Source organism: Hakea prostrata, chromosome 3 (genome assembly GCF_041222555.1).
Source record: "Hakea prostrata isolate BN-2017 chromosome 3, UWA_Hpros_2, whole genome shotgun sequence".
Taxonomy (NCBI): Eukaryota; Viridiplantae; Streptophyta; class Magnoliopsida; order Proteales; family Proteaceae; genus Hakea; species Hakea prostrata.
Window position 1 is genome coordinate 13,651,799 of NC_142602.1, and position 20,144 is coordinate 13,671,942.

At 37.4% G+C, this 20,144-nt stretch overlaps 1 protein-coding gene across 1 annotated transcript; it reads right to left on the reverse strand.

Moving 5' to 3' along the window:
* Positions 1–9,973: 9,973 nt before the first annotated feature.
* On the reverse strand, positions 9,974–18,789 carry LOC149020949 (S-adenosyl-L-methionine-dependent methyltransferases superfamily protein). Its single transcript, XM_089149185.1, has 8 exons — positions 18,462–18,789; positions 16,886–16,997; positions 14,373–14,420; positions 11,680–11,953; positions 11,327–11,414; positions 11,154–11,219; positions 10,571–10,639; positions 9,974–10,465 (listed from the first exon to the last, which is right to left on the reverse strand). The coding sequence occupies exons 1-8, from the start codon at positions 18,627–18,629 to the stop codon at positions 10,376–10,378; spliced, it is 915 nt and encodes a 304-aa protein (XP_089005311.1). The 5' UTR covers positions 18,630–18,789; the 3' UTR covers positions 9,974–10,375.
* Between the last annotated feature and the right edge of the window lie 1,355 nt (positions 18,790–20,144).

Genomic DNA, 20,144 nt, shown 5'->3' on the forward strand with positions numbered 1-20,144 from the left:
GTTTTTAAACATAAAGTGAGGTGTCAGTGCTTTAAGGCTTTTATTTTGGGGTGCCAGTGCAATTTGCTCTTAGATTTATGGCCGTTAATTAATCAAGAGATCACTAGTAATAGAAGCAAAGAAGCAATGAATTGCATCTGCTTGATCTATCCATCCAGGGTATTTCGGTTGCTGCAATGTTTTTGTTCTTTTTTTGGTAAACATTTGCTTTTTTCTTTTTTTCCTCTTTCATGACCAGAACAATTAACCTACTACATTTGGTTCTATTTCCCAATAAATGTGATTTATGATTAGTTTTATTTCTATTTCTATGGACCTGTTTGATAACTCACCTAATGTTTTTACGAAATAGCTCTGAGTGTTTGGGAGTAGTAGAGACATTTTTATGGGCGTTCGTTAAAACTTGATTCTAGAAGCAAAAACAATATTAATATGTATTTATTGCGTTAATCAAAGAGAGAGAAAATGATGAACAAAGGTCACTCTCACAAAGATAGGGCCAGTTAGGGTTTTAGAAGAGATAGAGACGATGAAGAGGAACTTTTAGTCACCGAAGGTAGAGAAGATGAATAATCACACGATCTCGATCATTAGTGTTGAAGAAGCAATGAATGAAAGAGTTTCTATTGTAGTTAAACAGGGTTTTAGCAAGGTTCTTATGTCTAGGATGCCGAATTCCATGAGTACCCTTCTCTAAAGCTATTTCACTTAAATCCAATGCGCCCAATCTTTGCTTTGAGAAACACTTTTGATACAACAACAACAACAACAACAAAAAATTCTTTAAGACAGAGAAAAATAAAGTCACTTAGACTCTGGTATGCCCACGCAATCGCAGTAGTAAATGTTTCCTAAGTGAAAGGAAACTTTCAATGAAACATCTTTTGGCATTGCCCAATGAGACCTTTACGAACAAAAATTGTAACCAAGCGGGCAAGGAGAGCGGAAGAGGAGTAACACTCTACCCTAGTTGGTTCTTATGTTTAGGATGCCGAATTCCATGAATACCCCATCTCTGAAGCTATTTCACTTAAACCCATTTTTGTTTATCAGGAGACTGCTGGCCAAATTTTCTATTTCTTGAAGCAAGAAACACCAGAAATTATTTTTAAATAAATCTTGTGTTGCTCATTGGATATAGACATGATTAGGGTTGAATCCTTACCCAAATCAACTAAGGATGAATTACTACTCTTTTTAACCTCATTCTAATTACAAATACAACCCAACTATAAATATATAGGTTGGTTTGGGTTGAATGGTTAATTTTCTCCCTCCAATGCTTAACCAAATTCATTCTTGAAACCAAAAGCAAAGCTCATCACGGTTCTTCTGTTTTCCAATCTCTGTATCAGATTTAATGAAGACATTAAAGAGTTTCATAAGTATAGCAATAGAAATTTCACATGTTTAGTTCCAGTGAAATACCTAACACATCATGAACAAAGAGTACTACTCCACCTACCATTTTCATAATAAGTTGAAAACTTCTAGGTAGTTGATCGTTAACTTACACTTACTAAAGAGAAAAATATCACCTTTGAATTCCTGAAATTTTGGCACAGGGCCAAGCCTTTTTATTGCTTCCCAACTAAACAACACTCAATTTAAACTTCAATTAATGGGTCTGCTCTCTAGGATTCGTTTGGTTTTAAAAGAAGTGAATTTAAAATTGATGTACTCTCAAAAACAAAATATATAAATATTAAAAACTGATCCTGCAAGTCATGGGATCATGAGTCCCATGACACAGGGTGTAGTACGTAAGAACAAGAAAAAGTATCAAAGGCCAAAACCTTGAATTTTCTGTGTCTAGTTAAGTTGTGTAAAAACTTCAAAAAAATAATTTATAATATTGACTTTATTAATGACTTTACCTAGTTATTTGGGACAATTATTGATATATTTGTATTATAGTTTAATTATAAATGGAATCTTGCTCTTTATGAAATTACTATCACCTCCTTCACTTCTCCGGTGTTAAATGATTGTTAAGTCTGAATGTGTAATATTCATTTTAGCCTTGCTAGAATTAAGAAGCCAAAACATATTATATTCATTTAGAAAAACCATATAGAATACTAAAGTTATCCTTATATTTTGTCGTTTTGAATTTCAAAGAGTAAGATTTTTGATGAGTGACAAAGCATATATAAATAATAACAAACCTCAAGGTTATTGCTCAAGGTTTGAGAAATACAATGATGCCACGTTATCAACTGATTAATGGTTTTTTTTTTTGTTATGAAGAAAACTTTTTTGAATAAAATAGTCGATACAACCATTGGAATATGCGGTATATAGTTGCATGATCGAAGGAATGGTTATTTTATATCTCTCATCTATACTTAGCACACCTGGCTGTGGTGGGGTGAGTCTCCCAGCGGGGACTTTTTGCATTCACAAGGATTCAATATCGGATCCTTACTAAAGCGGACCAAGCTACTTACTACTTGGACCAACCCCCGTTGGTTCTCTCTCTTTCTTTTAATATCCATTATAAGTGTTTGGGTGTGTTTTTCTTTTTTCTTTTTTTCTTCTCCTTTATAGAAGTTTATATTTTTTTAATTTATATTTTCATTTTTCCTTGATGAATTCTTATAAAAGAGGGAGAAATTAAAAGCTATAGTGGATTCCTATTTTGATGTATAAAAAAAATCTATAAAAAGAAAAAGACAAATCAAGAAATTGTAAATAATAAAAAATAAAAAATACATCCATTTGTGGATTTTTTTTTTTTTTTTTTTCAGTAAACACATATGGGTTCTACAATGAGCAAGAAAAGGAAAAGTCAACATAACCGATTCACCTCCTAAAATTACTATCACCCTCTAAATTAGCCAATTTATCAGTCAAACCCCCTATAAGATGAAAATATATCAAAACCCCCATTGTTCTTAAGAAACCATAGTTAAGTGTTAATCCAAGCAAGTTAATAATTATTTCAAAAGGAATAGAATATCTTTAAATGAAAAACATTATGCTTAACTCGTTTCTTCGTTTCCTTCTAGTGTTCACAAATTCTTCCTCTTCTAATCATAAATCCTCATAAAGTTTGGGAGAGATGGTCCATGGATAGTAATTTTAAACTTAAGATGTGGGGGTAATATTAGAAATAGATAAATATAAATTTAGTTGAGATTAAGAGTGCTGATAATAAAGGGGTCTGGTTGATAAATTGGGTAATTCAAGGGGTGGCATTAATAGGAGGTAACTCGGAGGATGTCACTGAAAATCTCGCTTATCTAAAAAGATATCATCCATAAAAATATTGTTGCACGTTCCATTATCAAGTTGTCGAGCCAAATCTTTCCAATCAAACCTTTCGTGAGAGCAATAGCTTCCCCAATAAATGATGAGTGCACCGAAAAACCATTGAATATGCTAAAGTAAAATCACCATTTAAATTCCAAAGAGTAATGCCAATACCTCCTTTCTTTGACTTGGGTGATGGTGCACCAATTAGCATCGCAATTAATTTTGATAAAGTCCAAAAAAGTGGATACCAACAACATTGATTATCATTAATCTGATCACTAGTTTCACCAATAACTTGCAAAGAAAAAAATATCTAAATGAAGACCAGATTGAGTTTTAGTATTTGCTCAAATAAATTCTTAATGAGCCTTGTAACAATATTAATAACTTCAAATAGTGACCAAGCTTTTTTTTCCTTGAAAATTAACTTATTTCCGGTTTTCCATATGCACCAAAAAAATAAAGGATGCTTAAAGAGAAACAGTCCTTTACAAGTCTCCTATCATTTTTGAAAATTGAATCGAGGAAGTAATTTGTGTCAAAGAAGTACTGAATCAAATTGTTCTTGAAAATGGAGATGAAAAGAACATATGTTCTACGGGCTTAATCTCATTTCCACATTTCAAGCAAGTAGATCCGATATTCCGAGAAGAAAGAGACCTTCACCAAAAGTACTAGCACCTGCACAACTTTTTCATGTGAGAGACTTTGTTATGGTGGAAGTCGATCTTTACATCGTTGAACAGGTTTGATGGTTTTACCCAGTTTGAATTCTAATCCTTTTAGACTGGATTTGGAATTTATGAACACAGATCCATCTAACAATTAAAATTGGTCAAGAACAAAGAAGTTAATGAAGAACTACGAACATTGTAGAGAATATATATATATATCATGATCAAAGAGAACGTACAGATGTAACTGAAACTAATTGGATAAGATAAGCCTACAAGATGCATTTAACTAAAACGGATCCAAAGTGTTCCTCAACACTTGCAAATTAAAATACATAGTTGCAGAACAGACAGTAATTATCTCGATCTTCACTCAAAACTCAAGGACTTTGCTGTGATCGACTCCATTTTCATTTATTCTGTCTTGCTCCAACTGCTTCAAAACCCTCACGACTTCACCCAAGACAACAGCTGGACTTGCAGTGTGTATGATCCCAACCATGGCAGCCAGCCCATGAAGCTTCGTCTTCACCTTCTCATCGTACAAGATACCATTGACATCATCATCAACACAACCTTCATCATCATTATCAGAAAACCCATCAACTGAATCAGAATCTTCACTGGATAGCTGGGAATCGTCAACAACGCCTAAGAGCTTCGGATTTTGAAGATGGGTATTGTCGTTTTTGGGATCAAGAGATGTGAAGGAACGCATCGAATGATCACAGAACAGGCAGCTGCTACTGTCTCCATCGAGCAAGCTGGGATTAGTAGGTTCGTTAACTACCACCTGGATTTCCTCCTCTCCCTTTGCCCCCATTGGGTGTGCGTGTAAGAGTGTAAGACAAACAGAGAGAAAGAGAAGTATGAATGAAACAATATCACTGAAAGCAAAAGGGAGAGAACCGTGAAACTGAACAGAAGCTAAGCTAAGCTAGGGTTCTTAAAGCTAGAGACCGGGAACGTCACACACTTAAAAGAAGGAAAGAGAAAATTTAAAGCCCGTACAGAAACAGGTAAGACCTGCCAGCTCTGTGGGGATAGAGAACGCGTCAGCTTTGTAGGGATAGAAAAGTAGATAACGCGTCATTACTGTAGTCTCAAGGCAGTTGAGCTTCACTGCTTTTGTGGTGTCAAAATATCTTCGATTTTACAACACTCTCCAAATGGACGATCGGTCGGGCGCCAACCAGTTGTATGGATACAGTGGTATAATCAAGGATTTACATCCTCTGTAATTCCCTCATTTCTTCTGGGCTTTGTTCTAATGGCATCCAATTTAAACTAAATTTAATTTTATTTAAATCCCCCTAAATTTGAATTTGATTTAAACCTAGTTTGTTGGTTCCTGGATTCTAGCCCTGGCAGACAATTACAAGGGGAATTACAATGTGGATCCATAAGTTGATAGGTTTTATTAGTTTGTTCCATCAACTTCATAGCTTTTCATGCATTATTTTTCGGAGCATGACACCTACAACGATCTTTTTTCACAATTTCAAAAATCTGGAACTAGGTTTTTTTCTTTTGGTAGAAATCTGGACGTTAGTTTGGTTGTTGTTAAAGGACGGATTGTTGATAATGATTCCAACAACTTGATTTATAATATCATTGATCATAAACAATTTTGTCCACATTATAGATGGGATAATTTTGTTTGTATTGTCTTCATTTATATCTGTTAATAGGTTTATCCTAAACCCTATGTAGACTTAGATTAATTACTATGGTTTATAATTAATGGAGGTTTAAATACATCGACTCGATACATTATCATTAAGTTTGAGATGAGCCAAACCGGTCCATTGTGGAAGTAGACTAGGATTTGGATTGCTATTATAAATAGCTATGATGGGTACATGTTTTCTTTTCTCCATAAGAAAGAGGTACAGTAGAAAAGACAAGGAAATTAGAGAAGGCTTTGTCACTCTGCAAATTTGGCATTCAATGTTTGGCATTTTCTTCCAATATTTCATATCGTATTCTAGTTCTTGTATGATTTTTAGTTGATTAGGATTTTGGAGAAAGCCCTAGGTACTCTAACAATTGGCATCAGAGCATTTCCTGCAAAACTAGAATCGATTGTTCGTTTTAGTCATAAATTTTTATAGATCATATTGTATCATTATATGGTTTGAAAACAAATTTTTGAGAAAGGAGATTCATAGAAAGAAAAGTTCCAATTATGTGGATTTAATTTTGGATTGAATCCAAATAGAAGGAAACGCAGTAATTTATGGGAGGATCGCAATAATTTGCGTGAATTGATAGGAGGATCCAAGGTTTAATTGAAATTCTAAATCATTATGGAACTAGACTCTGTTGATTTGGTTTTCTATTGGGATTCAAATGGGAGGATCGCAATAATTTGCGTGAATTGATGGGAGGATCCAGGGTTTAATTGAAACCCTAAATCATTATGGAACTAGATTTGTTTATTTGATTTTTTATTGGAATCCAAACGGGAGGATCGCAATAATTTGCGTGAACAATTAATCCGTGAATTTTTTTTTTATTATGTGATGATAAATCCTGTCTATGTGGGTGTTTTGGGCTCCCTTTTGGAAAATATATATTTTCCTTCGTCCAGAAGGAGTGAAAATTGATGTTGATGATATATATATATGATGAAGGAAATATTTTTCTTATGGATATTTTAATGCATGCATGCATTTAATTGTGTTTCGTTGTTATGATGATTTGAAAATTATGATTTTACCATTGTCTTAATGTGGTCTTAATCATAATTGACGGATTAACTATTGACCATGGCCTTGGGCCTAAATATGTCTTGACCTTGAATATGATAGTGTCAAGGCAACCAATGAATATGACTATATTCAAGGGTATGACGAAGGATCTACAAGGAATAATGTCGTTTATGTGATCACAATTGTTGGATATTCCTTGTTTTATTTCATTTCAGTTTAGTTAGTAAGTAAACTTCTTTGTAGCTATAGAAAGAAGAGAGAAAGAAATATGTCTTATGATGAGACATATATTCTACTATTGTCTAACATTAGTGAACTTGTTAACTGGATTAAGGATTAATGGCAGATTTAGTGGTTGAGATTCCATGACCACATCAATTTGTCGTAATAAAGTAATTAATTTAGCCCAAGTGAGAGATTGTTAAGTTTAACCTAAGCAATATGTGGGCTTAGATTAATTACTGGGGTCTCAACACATCGGGCCGATGCACTGCCATTAGGTTTGAGATAGACCAAACAAGTCCATTGTGGTAGTGGACTAGGGTTTGGAATTGTTATTATAAATAGCTATGATGGTGTCCCTTCAATTTCTCAAGTTCTTTTATTTTCTTCTCTTTCTTGTGGAAAGAGATGGGGTAGAAAAGATGAGGAGATTAAAGAAGACTTTGTCACTTGCAGATTTGGCATTCAAAGGTTTGGATTAATCTTCTTCAACATACGATCTAGTATAAGATATGTCCAATACTTCATAAGTTTTATATCGTATTCTAGTTCTTGTATGATTTTTAATTGAATAGGTAACCTTAGGTGCTCTAACAAGATCAACATTATATGAGCCACATGACATGATAATGTTGCTATTTTGCTCACCGGATATACGCATGATTAGGTTTAAATCCTAACCCAATTCAACCGAAGATGAAATTACTCTTTTACCCTTTTCTCATATATTGTTCAGGTCTGTAGATTATTAATGGAGTGAAGACAGAGATGAAAATTAAATCTGGAGCTGATGGATCTTTCTTTGATGAACTATAACAATCCATTTCCATCGAACACGAAGCAGCAGCAGCAGCAGAGCTCAGAAGAGGGAGACAGTGACAGAATCTAAAAGGAGAAGCATAGAGAGACTAATTGAGATAGACACGAAAAGATGTTCACCATTGAACCAATAACGATCTTTTGAGATACTCTTTTTCTATCTTCTTCTTTTTCGTACATTTCAAGTTCTAAGCAAGAAGAAACAGAATGGTACGTACGTGCTTTTCTCTCTTCCCTCTGTTCCTGCTACGAAGCATCTTTGCATCTGTGAACGAATCCTCAAATGGGCCCAACGAGGCTGGCCTCCATTTATTCGATTGCCCCCGATATTTCAGCGCAATCTTCTTCAGCTGCTGCTGCTGCTGCTGCTCTCTCTCTCTCTCTAGATCTCTCTCAGATCTGATTAACGCATGCATGTAAAGCAGAAAGAAGATGATAATCAGTACGGGCAAGGCATGCATGTACGTTAGGAATCAACCCAAGTCTTTAAAAATCTTTGAAGAACCCAGACAAGAGATCTCCCGGCCTGTGACTGATGAGAAAGACCCATGCGCGCGGGTGTTGTAGATCCAAGGAAAGAAGAAACAAAAATATATATATTCTCATCCAAGCTTCTTCGAACTTCAAAGTACCAGCGTGCCTTAATAAAGTACGGGTATGGTAATGCATCAGCAAATCGCACGCGTGAATCAAACCCTTATGCACGTTCCCCAAGTAGTGCATGAAGGAGGACAACACTGCATGAACAGAGCAGGTGAACCCATGAGAGAAGAGTGAGTGAGTGAGAGAGAGAGAGAGAGAGGAGTCAACAGTCAGAACCGTGAAGATTTGAAGTACCAACCACTACTCTCTACAGTCTCCAATGGAGTGAGAGCGAGTGACCTCTGTGTTTTAATGATCGATTCTATTGTCTCGTAGGCCTGCATTGGGTAGTTTCGTTTTGGATTCCCTCTGCATCTGGGTTTGAGAATTTCTAGGGATAAACCAGTAAGTAGTACGACTAGCTCCTGTGCTGGTGGTTCTGCAAGGAATATTGCTTTTGCATCAGCCTAGATAGGAATTCAGAATGTTTGTCACTTTGTCGTCCATGCATGATTACCAATTTACGGGATCAGGCCTTGAGATTTCACATCATGAGTTATCAGGATTTCATCACTGCAGGAGAAGTTTTGGTATCCTCAACTGCAGATACTAAAACTGGGGAATCTGGAATCTGGAATCTGGGCAGGCAACAAGATTTAATTTCCTTTTTCAGAAGCAAGATCCATTTTCCCATTTTCTCTCAAAAACGAGTAAAGTAACTCATTGGTCTGAGGACCGACCTACGTCTCTCCCTTTTCGATATTTTTGGGAACTAAGGTGTCGGAGACGTACGGAACCTCGATAAATCTTCTCATACTTGTGATGCCTCGATCTCCTTCCAAAATCTAAAATCTAAAATTCGGACTAGGAAGATGTTGACGAATATTTCGGATTAGTGAGGCACACTAAGCTGCATATGACCACGAACAAATGAATGTTAAAATCTTGACCACTTATTTTATTTATTTTTTTGTTTACAGATAAGTTATGATTAAAAGGTTATAAGAAACAAAAATACATACAAAACAAGTGGTCAACATTTCGAAAGCAACCACTCATTCCATCCTCACGGTACGCAACTCAGTATTGCGCAATATCCTTAACAATGAATCAAGGTTCAGTTTGTAAAATCCAGTTCAAACCTGAATCCTCTTTACCTGCCCCCAACATGGCCCAAAGCTTGCACTGAGATACCTTGGCCCCAGACTAAACCAATAATATAAAGCCCAGATAGGGATTTCTTTTGTTTTTTTTTTTCTTTATTTAAAGTATCACACAATACAATATGATATTAATCTATACATATCCATAACGAATAATGACAAACAATACATATCAATATATCACCCTGTTGAATTGAGCTGAAATACATCAGCCAATATCATATGATACTCAATACGAGACATCTCTTATAATTAAGAGAACGATACGACACTCAATACCCAACACCGAATCACTCAAGGATTAAAAAAATTCTGAGACATTATCACATTGATTCACATTAACAAGATCTATAGTCCTCACACATTTAAAACCTCAACATACAGCCCGAGAAGGAATTCTACTTGATCAAATGTGCACATTCCACACCCTCATATAGAAAATCATCGCGTTGAAATCTTCCAATCAAGACCTCAGCTTTTTTTTTTTTTTTTTATAAAATTACTTTTTTAATATCATATTCCTTAAAATATATTTTAAACCAAAACAAGAAACAAAAACCAATATTGTATCCCTATTTTTCCTCCTCTTATCCTCATGTTCCTCCCTGTATAAGCAGTTGGTTCCTCCAATGAAGTATATCGTTTCTCATCAAAATTTCTGTCTTCTTTACTCCATTTGTTACACACCCAAAAGAATGGAAGAGGGAAGTAAATCTCATTTTGCACAATACACAATTGCCATGTTACAGCAACAATAAAGCTTCTGGTGGGAGTGACAGGTCAATGGGATCAGCTTTCGACATGATCATTTGGAATCTGAAATTCCATTCTCCATAGAGTACCACACGTTTGTTCTCAATCTCAGTCCAGAAAGAGGTGCATCATCACTGGTACCCCTTAAAAAATTGGGAGATGCGAGTAAATAATACTCCACCCCAATGGATCACTTGCAGAAGACAAAAATGGGTCTGTTGAATCCTCCTGTACTGCCTGGTAAACTGGCAGTTATGTTCTCCACTTTCCTAAATCCGATCTACAAGGACAGCAAAGACAAAGAACAGAACTAAATTCCCATACGACAATTTACTCCCGACCAACTAATTTTGAAATACAAAAATCAGTAATTAATTGAGATTACCCTGTCTAGGAGAATTTCCTGAAAAAGAGATGGATGGATCCAAATGTTATGATAGTTGAATCTTGCAATCTGCATTCAAACACAGTCAAGGCCTCAGGTCATCCATGCAAAATAAAACCATTATTTAGGAATCATTTATAATTAAAACTGGCCAGCTAGGCATAGCACGTAAGTGATCTGAAATGAGAGAAGAGTAAATGTGGTGATGGAAGGGTTTCCAGTGGGAGAAAGCACCAGTAGAAGGTGGCTTCACTCTTGTGTGACCCAATCTACTTGGTACTTGCCATTCTATGCTTAGCCTCATTTCTGTGAGACAACCATTTTCATCCTCCAATGTGTTCTCATACTTTCTTTTTCCTTTTTGGTTTTGGGTTGGGTTTTTTATTCTTTTTTTTTTTTTTTTTTCCTTCTTCCTTTTCCTTTTTTTTTAAATTTGGGGTGTTGGTGGTGATGAGACACCATTTCAATTCTGAGCACTCATTACAACACTACTTAAGCCATGTGGGAAAAAAGAACTTGCATAAAGGTAAGAACACAAAGATTAATGACTTAACTAGAAAAAAGATTCATGAAAATTCATTACCTCAGACACCTGATAATTGCTTCTATATGATTTCCAATTTTGTGCTTCCAACACAAGAATGCCACCCTGTCCACAGGAATAATAATGCATGAGCATAATGGTCCAAGAATATCCTTTTCAATATAAAAAACAAGGCATAAAATATATCTTCATGTACAGAAAATAAAAGTTACCGGACGAAGAAGTCTCCAGATTTTTGCAAACAAAGTAATTAATCCATCCTCGCCCCAATTCAGATGAATCCACTTCGTCACACTTAAACTGCAGAATGGGGCCCAAATGCACTTAAACGCACAATCAGCGACCAAAAACTCAAACAAATAAATACAAAGTTAAAAAAAAAGTTGAAACTTTCCGGTATTCAGACTGAAGACAAGAATAGAGGGAGAAAGACTTTGAAGATGATCTAATTCCTCAAAATGGTCTGAGACACCAAAATCTACATTACTTTTGTTTCAATCATTTTATCAGGTAATTTAAATACCATATTTAAAAGATAAAAACAGTTTGCAGTAAAAGAACTCACCAAAGAATTGTGTCATATGCCTCTGAGCATCCACGACAGCTCTTAATAAAATTTTCTTTCTGGAAAGAGACTACATCATTAAGATTCGGCTCCTGCGAAGGATTCGAATCTCTTACACTATTCATGTTTTCCTCATTCAAAGATGCAGTACTGTTATGCTGTACACCATTCACACCTTCAGAATGCTTGGATCTGTTTGCATCGGATGATCGACAACTAGCTTCATCCATTCTGACAATCCTTCTAAGGTTCCAATTTGCACTCTCAACCAACTCTGGGAAAGCATAACATAAGCTTGTGGAAATTCAAGCAAATTTATAACACTGAAAAGTAGACCACTTAAATTCAAAAACACTCCATATGCATACTTACACCAACAATAATTAATTCCAAGGTGTATCTGCAGATCACATATTAATAATGGAAACCATGGCAATTTAAATTAGTCATCCACAGAATACTGACTAAAAGTGTCACAGTGGGCTTATGTTCCATGGAACCGTTGGATCTGTGTAATAGCTTAGTTGTAGTTAGTTGTTATGTCTCTTTAGCAGACTCCTTTTTGAAATCAGACTTACGTATTTATTTGTTTCTACTAGTATCAGTCTTACATGCTTAGTGGGTAAGGTTTAAAGTATCAATAACACTTACCACACCAGTGAGGTGATTTCAAGAGAGGAGTCATTTTGCACCGAATTGTAGATACATATAGCACACTACAGGTACGCAGAGAAATGGTTGAATCTCTGACTGGCTAATATGTACTGGGCCTTCCTATGGGTTTTATATGTATTAGGCCACTTTTGCGGCTTAAAGTAGTGGATGGATAGGTTGAAATTGATTTTCTATACTTAGTCCTTAATTATGAGGTATTTTTTAATTATAGGGTAGTTTGTATGTGGTACTACTAATTATAGTTGGTTTAAAATTGCTTTCCAATTTTAAGTAGGGAACAAGTTAAGATCCAAGGCCTCTTTATAAATATAATACAATCAGGAGAGCTGAGTGAACTCAGATTTTTTACATTTTATTGTGCAAGCTGCCACTGGTTTCTTCCTCCTTTGTGAGAGATCAGCTCAGTGTTTAACAAATTGGTATGTAAATCTGGTTGACTCCTTGACTGTGTGAATCCCACAAGGTCCTCAATTCAAGCACTCTCTTCATAAAGTTGAACAGCAGCACCATTCAAGTACAGATTCGGCTGCAAGCAAATCAGATCCATTGATCAACCACTGTCCAGCTTTAGAAACACTAACCTGCAAGTAGCGAATTAATCCTCATCCCCAGTTTCTACTTCCAAACCCTCTCCAAATCCAAATGCTAGCTACCCTCTAGTTTCTGTTTCTGTTTTTCGAAACCCTAGCTTACAAAAGACCCAACACAGGCCAAATCCACTCAAAACAAACATTACCCCCACACCACATCACACTCCATTTAGCTGTTGCTCCCCCGCTGAACCCCTGGATTCCATCATCCCTAATCCCTGTTCTAAGACCCTAATTCCTGCCCAGTCCGAACCAGACATAGAAATCCACTCTAATTTGGACTGGACATCCCTTTTGAGCCCCTCTCCACCTGATACCAAGCTGGTACTAATATGACCAGTCAGAAACCCTAATTTCTTGTTACTTCACTTCCAATAATATTTTACCATCAAAACCTCTTCTTTTTTTTCTTCTTTTTTTCTTCTTCTTTTTTTCCTTATCTAATACCCTATCTTAACCAAACAAAACTTACCAGTTCATAGAAGAGCCCCTGCTTCTTAGCTTCTAGTTGGACCCATTGTAGACTAGATCTACATTAACTAGAGGTCAATAGTTAGTCTCCAGAAGAATTGATGAGGACACACTCATGGATTTAGCGCATATCATAGGAGACTTGCAACTATTAACATATCATGAATCCTCTATTGAACTTTCAAGAAACCTATAATGAATTTTGTAGGCATTAAATTTGGAAACTTATGCTGCTGTTAATTCTGATTTTCTGCATGAATCTTGTCAGTTTTGTGTTGATAGACCTTCCCAAACAATTTCACTTCCTCCTTCAACTTGTGTTAAATTCCCTAAACCTGTCCTGCATCATGGAGACTAGGGAAGAGACAAAATCCAGTTTTCATGTGTGCTTTTTTTTCCCCCTTTCTTGAGGGGGGTGGGTAGGACTGGATGGTGAGGAAGAGATAGAGAGAGAGAGAGAGAGAGAGAGAATGCCTAAAGCTGGTACATCCAAAGGTATACATGGAGATTTATAAGTCTAGGCATCGAACTGGGCAGTTGACAATTGCTCAGAGACCAAACCAAGTCAACAACTCATCCAAGTTCAGTAACCACAGGGGAAAGAAACTTTGCAAATAAAAGAACATTAACATAAACTTTCAAAATGGGGGGGCGGGGGAAATCAATATAAAAGTATTTCAAAGGATTTATCCAAGCAAGGTGCCATTCAGGACAATCAGAAAATCATATTGTTGAAATTTGAAAATCATGTTTTAGCTTTTAACATGAATATCCCCCCCCCCCCCCCAAAAAAAAAAAAAAAAAAAGAAGATAGAAGGATCTGCAGTGATAGGCTCACCTGAGAGAAACATAGTATCAAGTGGAACGGAATGGGGTTGGGGGAGCATCTATGAAAGAACATTAACATTACATGGATACTTTACTTGATAAGTAATCTATTTATTGCAGAAAACTTACTTGCATCAATGTCTATTCCACGGATGCTTCGGCAAAAGAAATTCTTGGCTGTAGATGGAGCAAAGAAATGGAGCATGAGATATTACGAATCAAGTGAAAGAGAATGGAAAAATGTCTTATAAACGCAGCACAATTCACATAATATATAACTCAAAATGAAGTTTAAACATGTAGATTTGTTCGCGATAGATGCAATTTGCACACAGAGCATAGAAATGGATACTAGAGGGATCAAAGGGAGCAAACTTTGAGAGTCGTATTGTACATACAATTCCAAGTAGTAATATGACTGATTTAAGACATTCCTGAAGTTAGAAACTAAATTTGAACATATCAAGGCAAATCTCACAAGCACTGCTCAATAAGAAAGAAAGGATGAAGAAGTCATATTCCTGATGTTTGGTCTCCCATATGACAAAACATTATGCCCTAATGATGCAATTGAAGTATTAGTAATTTATAGGCTTTCTTGAAACATTAAAGCTAATCTTTTTAATATGATTTTGGAACAATTTGAAAGCACATTCCATTACAGCTACAATGAGATACACCTCTCACAATACCAAGAACTTCCCAGCATTTATCTTTTAGCAAGTGGGAATTGATCAGAAATTCATAATGATTTTTTTAGGGTACCTGGAGAAGGGGTTAAGCACTGAAAACATGAGTAAACTGCAAAAGGGATCCTTACAGAGTCAACTTATTAACATGATAAAGAAAGTGACAAGTGATACTAAAAGAAGGAATGATTGGAAATTTTCCTTCCATAGTTCCAAATATGGGAACTTCAAAGCCCTCAAAGAGTGTACAGCTCCACATATAGGTTATGCTTAGGGGCTTACTGCAAAAAGTTCACGCTCACTTGCAAACTGAAGGCAGATTTCATTTTCAAATAACATCCACAATACATTTACACCATAGTAGGAGAGGGTGAACTGAATCAAAGAAAAAAACCATGCAGCATAGAGTTCTCCTTCAAACAACTGTGAGGACTAGGAGAACCATGAAGACTGAAACACCTCCCCCCCCTTTTTCTTAAGAAGATACAAGGGTGGGAGACAAATTAGACAAGAGATGCATTAAGATTTCAACCAACTTGACCAAAATCAAACTACGCATAAAAAGATCTAGAAGGGCATGTTTCTCTCGTTTGCTGGGAGAGTGGTACTTATCCGATCACTTTTCCAATCTTCCTACCTTTATTGATGCAATATCTTCTCCCTTCCCAAATCTACCATCCATTCTATGGAAGCCATCCTTTGTGCCTTCCTCTGGAAAGGCCAAGAAGCATCCCACTTCCTCCACCCTATTAGTTGGAAGGCCGTTTGCCTGCCCAAATCTAAAGGGGTCTTGGAATCCGCCATATTCTTGATGTAAATTTCCATGAAACTCATCTGAAAAATCGCTTCTAAACACGATTCCATATGGGTCTCCTGGCTCTACCTATTTTCTTAAATCAGATTCCATTTGAACCATTCCTTTCCCCCCCCCAACTCGCTTGGATCTGGAGAAAGCTACAGCTCCTCTAGGGCCGTGCTTTTTCCACCATTTATGTTCTCATCTCTTCTGGCACCTCCACCTCCTTTTGACTTGGCCCCTGGCATCCGATGGGTACATTGCTCACTCTTCTTGGCCCTAGAACTGTCTATGACTCCCATATCCCAAAATCTATCTCCCTCTCTTCCTACACCTCTAATGGCTCTTGGTCCCCCTCCCCCCACCCTTGTCTCACACAGGTTTAGAACTCCCTCCCCCCCCCCATCCCATGCCTCTAACCGCACCATATGGCTTCACTCCCATACCAAATCCTTCACCACTGCCTCGGCCTGGAACCTCCTTAGAACCCCTTCCCCCTGTCCGCTGGGCCTCCCTCGTCTAGTTGAAATGCCATATCCCATGCGACTCCCTCACCCTTTGGAGAGCCCTCAATCTCGCTCTTCCTACCCAACCATTCCTCATTAGCTGCCATATCCCTGTCAGCCCCAATTGCACCCTTTGCTAGAATAGTTCAAATGACCTTAACCACCTTTTTCTTCTCTTGCCCTCTCTCCCACTCTATTTGGACCTTAGCCCTTGCCTCCATTTGGCCCCGATTGATAAGCTCTTTTGGCTTTGCCCGAGATTGGAACTGGATCTTGAGAATCTATGCTGGTGCCACTATTTGCGACCAAGTATATAAGCTTGTCTTTGCTACCACAGTCCACCATTATGGTAGGAGTGTAACATTAGAAGATGGACTTCCAAATCCCAATCTCGAGATATGATTTGAAATGCCATCTATTTTGATGTCTCTTCGAGACTTCTCTCATTCCCCCATTCCCCTAGTTATTCATTCTCCAAGAAATAGGCTGATTGTTAGTTCTTGGAGTCTCAACTCCTCTCTCCAGTCCCTTCCTTGACTGATCTTCCCCTCCCCCCTTGTATCTGCCCTCTTTGGCGTTGTTTGATTTAATTATTTATTCATCCAAAAAACAAATTAAAAGACAAGATAAGGGGAGAAAGATAAAATTTACCAATACTGATAGTTATCAAACCCTCATTGCAGCCGATATCAAGGCAATCCTTGCCTTCAAACCATTCCTTCTTTAGCACCATCAATCTAGGATCTTCCTTCAAGTCCCTCGTCTGTGACATCAACGAAAGAACATTACAAAAGGGAAGCAAATAACAAACCTGAAAAAATTTACCCAACTTACAAAAGAAGAATAAAATAAAAATCCCAGAAAACATTGCATATAGTAAAATGAAAAAGGCATGCATAGCTCAATCTCGATCGGTGAGAACAGAAAGGTGGTTAGAAAGCCCATTGATTTCGCCCTATATCCTTTCCAAGTCGATGGCTCGTTGATAACCCGGATTCGTGCTGGTGGACCCGGAATCAACAGATCCCACGGATCGAGATCAACACCCACACTAGGACAACCCGTAAAGGCAGCACTTCACCAGGGAAAAAAACTTGAACTGCTGCTGGTGAATTTGTCTCTCTACCTGAAAGTTTTTCTATTCATTTTCGAAAACTGAATCGAAACTTAGTCCATTGTTTTGTTTGGTGACTTGCTTGGGCGAGTTGCTCAGCCGGAGATTTGTTCTGCGCTGAGCCCTTGAAGCTGTGGCGTGATGCAGGGCATGCATGGTTTGCTTAAGCTGCTAGGGGCTTGCTCCATTCCTCGTGAGAATTGGTAAGCGCTCTACCAGACTATCATTCTATAGGTCCTACTAAATGAAGCCCCGCCTCATACTACAGTGCGTCAGGATTTTGTTAGTCGGGAGTAACCTACTATGTTGGACCTTGCGCTCCCAGCCCCCCTTTTTTTATCGAACGAATAGGGCACAACAACTTTCTTTTCCGGGTTTATGGATTGGATTCAGTCAACCTCACGACATAATCAAAAGGAAGGAGTGAGGCTTTGGTTACCGGGAACGCTTCCAAAGGCGACCCTCTCGAGTTTCCGGCTCTTCCCGTCATTGAAGTAGCCTTTCGTCGCCCTACCCCCTATAAGGTTGTTGAAGTCACCATCAGCCCTACTGAAGTACTAAAGGTGCCCTCCGCCCAGTGACTAATAAATTGGTTTGCGACCGAAGGAAGGAAGGGGATTATAGAGCTAAAGGTTGGTTTTTCAGTTTCCTTTAGAATGAAAGTAGCTATGAAGCCCCGCAGTAGAGCAAGTTCTCCCTTCTTTTGCTAGAAGGTAGTGTCATCGAATTCCTTTCAAAGCCCCATAGTTTATATTAAAAAAATCTATCACCGCTTTAGGTGATTGCGCTTTTCGACAGTTTGATCTTTCATTGCCAATCACCCGGCATTGGATCAAGACATGCGTTCGATGACAGTAAGGGATTCGTTCCTAACAAGGGCAGACTACTCCAACCCCTCCTTTCCCGAAACCCGAGCAATCAAAAGCTTGAACCAGTGACACTCAATTTTTGTACTAATTATTTGTAAACCCTAGAACACTCCACAAAGCAGAAAAAATCAGTCTAGCAGTAGAATCTCATCTCAAAAGTCAGTTTCCAAAACAAGAACTAGTGGGGAAACAGAGAAGAACAACCGGATAAGGGTATAGATAAACAGAGAGCAAAATAACATACCCGGTAGCCATAGTAGTGTCTGTAATTTCCAAAAATAGCGACTTCTTTACGTTTGCGCTTTTGGGTTTTTCTCGGTTTCTCATCAACCTTTCCATTGTTGTCCTCTACCTCCACCTCCACCTCCACCTCCTCCATGTCGCTCTGATTTCTTTCCTCTTTGGCTTTCATTGAATGAAACCCAAACAGTGACACCAAGAGTTTCTTTGATTTGGAAGGAGAAAAGCAGAGAGCGGGAAGAAGCAAACAGCTACAGTAGAAGGGATTTTGCAGGGTTCCTTCCAAAACACTGAAACGTCTACCAGAGCCACTTTTCCCACCTTTTCCTGTCAAAAAGAATCACCGACTTCGCGCCTTGAGGGTTGAGGCTAGGATTAAATTGGTTCCGGTTCCGGTTCCGGTTCCGGTTCTATTTTATTTTCTTGGCTACCAAACTTAGCCAGGTTTCATCAAGTTGGATTGAGCTTTTTAAAGCCTCGATCGACAAAGAACTTGTTTGACCCTGATCATATCGAGTTAGGTCAGATCAAACATTTAATCCTTTATAATTGTAAAATTTTAAATTTCATTGGTAAAAATATCCTATAAGATGAACAGATTGGACTGACTTTAGTCAAACACTTGACTCTAACCTTAATCCAGATTATCGGGACCTAACCCTAATTGACCTTCAAGATATAAATCTTAAGCCATACCTTATTCAAGCTTAGGATCAGTCAAAGTTCATTTGGACCATCAAGACTGGACCATTCAAGATTTGGTCCATCTCTTTAGAAAAATCTTTCAATGAGTACTCAATGAATGATAGGATTCAATTACGTGTAAAAATTCTAATTTAAGGGCATTCATTAGATTTACCCTAACCGTTGGTTAAAACATTCCACGTGGCTAATGCAAGGCTGGTTGACTGGTAAGACCTATACCTCTTAGTAAACAGGTCAAAGGTTTGACCCTTACAGAAAGCATATATAATATCCATCACTCATTGAGAGATTTCTCCAAAGACTATATCGGAACCCGCCCATTTAAGGTTGTATTGAGCTAGAGTTCTGTATTAACTACAGCTATAATATGTCATGTGACTCATAACAGTTCCCAAACTATATTGAAACAATTTAGCCCATTCTGTGAGCAACATTCATCACTTTAGTCAATTTATTAGGGGCATCGGGTTAGGTCGGCCAATCTAAACCCAATACTACCCTAGGGATCTAAACCATAAACCCAGATCATATCCAATCCTGTATGTATTTGAGAACCCCAAAGCCAAACTCTACTTTATCAGGGTTCTTCCAAGCTCGACTGGTCTTAATTTACTTGATAGAGTTGTGTTAGCCCTAATTTACCCTAATCTAGCCTTGATTTTTAACCTAAAAACAAAATAATATGCATAGATTAATAGCACCAAGAAAATTTAAGAATCTATATGGTTGACTCCATTTAATAAGGATAAGACTTGTTCTTGTTGTTGTTGTGATGACACTAATGCTGCGTTTGTTTTCTAGAATAAAGATTGGGTGGGAAAAAATTTGAAAAAACACGTTTTTCCATTAAATCCTAAAAGTACAATTTGTTTGGTTGCTTGGGGTGGAAAAATTAGAGACAAGTTTTCTTAAATTAATGAAAATTGTCTGGTGAAGTGTAATATATGAGATTTTGCGAAAAAGTGTAAAAAACAAAAAACTA

Coding starts and splice junctions, on each gene's coding strand:
- LOC149020949 (XM_089149185.1), bottom strand. CDS start 18,629: ATGAAAGCCAAAGAGGAAAGAAATCAGAGCGACATGGAGGAGGTGGAG. Junction 16,998..18,461: donor GACACTACTATGGCTACCGG/GTATGTTATTTT, acceptor TTGATGTCACAG/ACGAGGGACTTGAAGGAAGA. Junction 11,220..11,326: donor TCTGGAGACTTCTTCGTCCG/GTAACTTTTATT, acceptor TCCTGTGGACAG/GGTGGCATTCTTGTGTTGGA.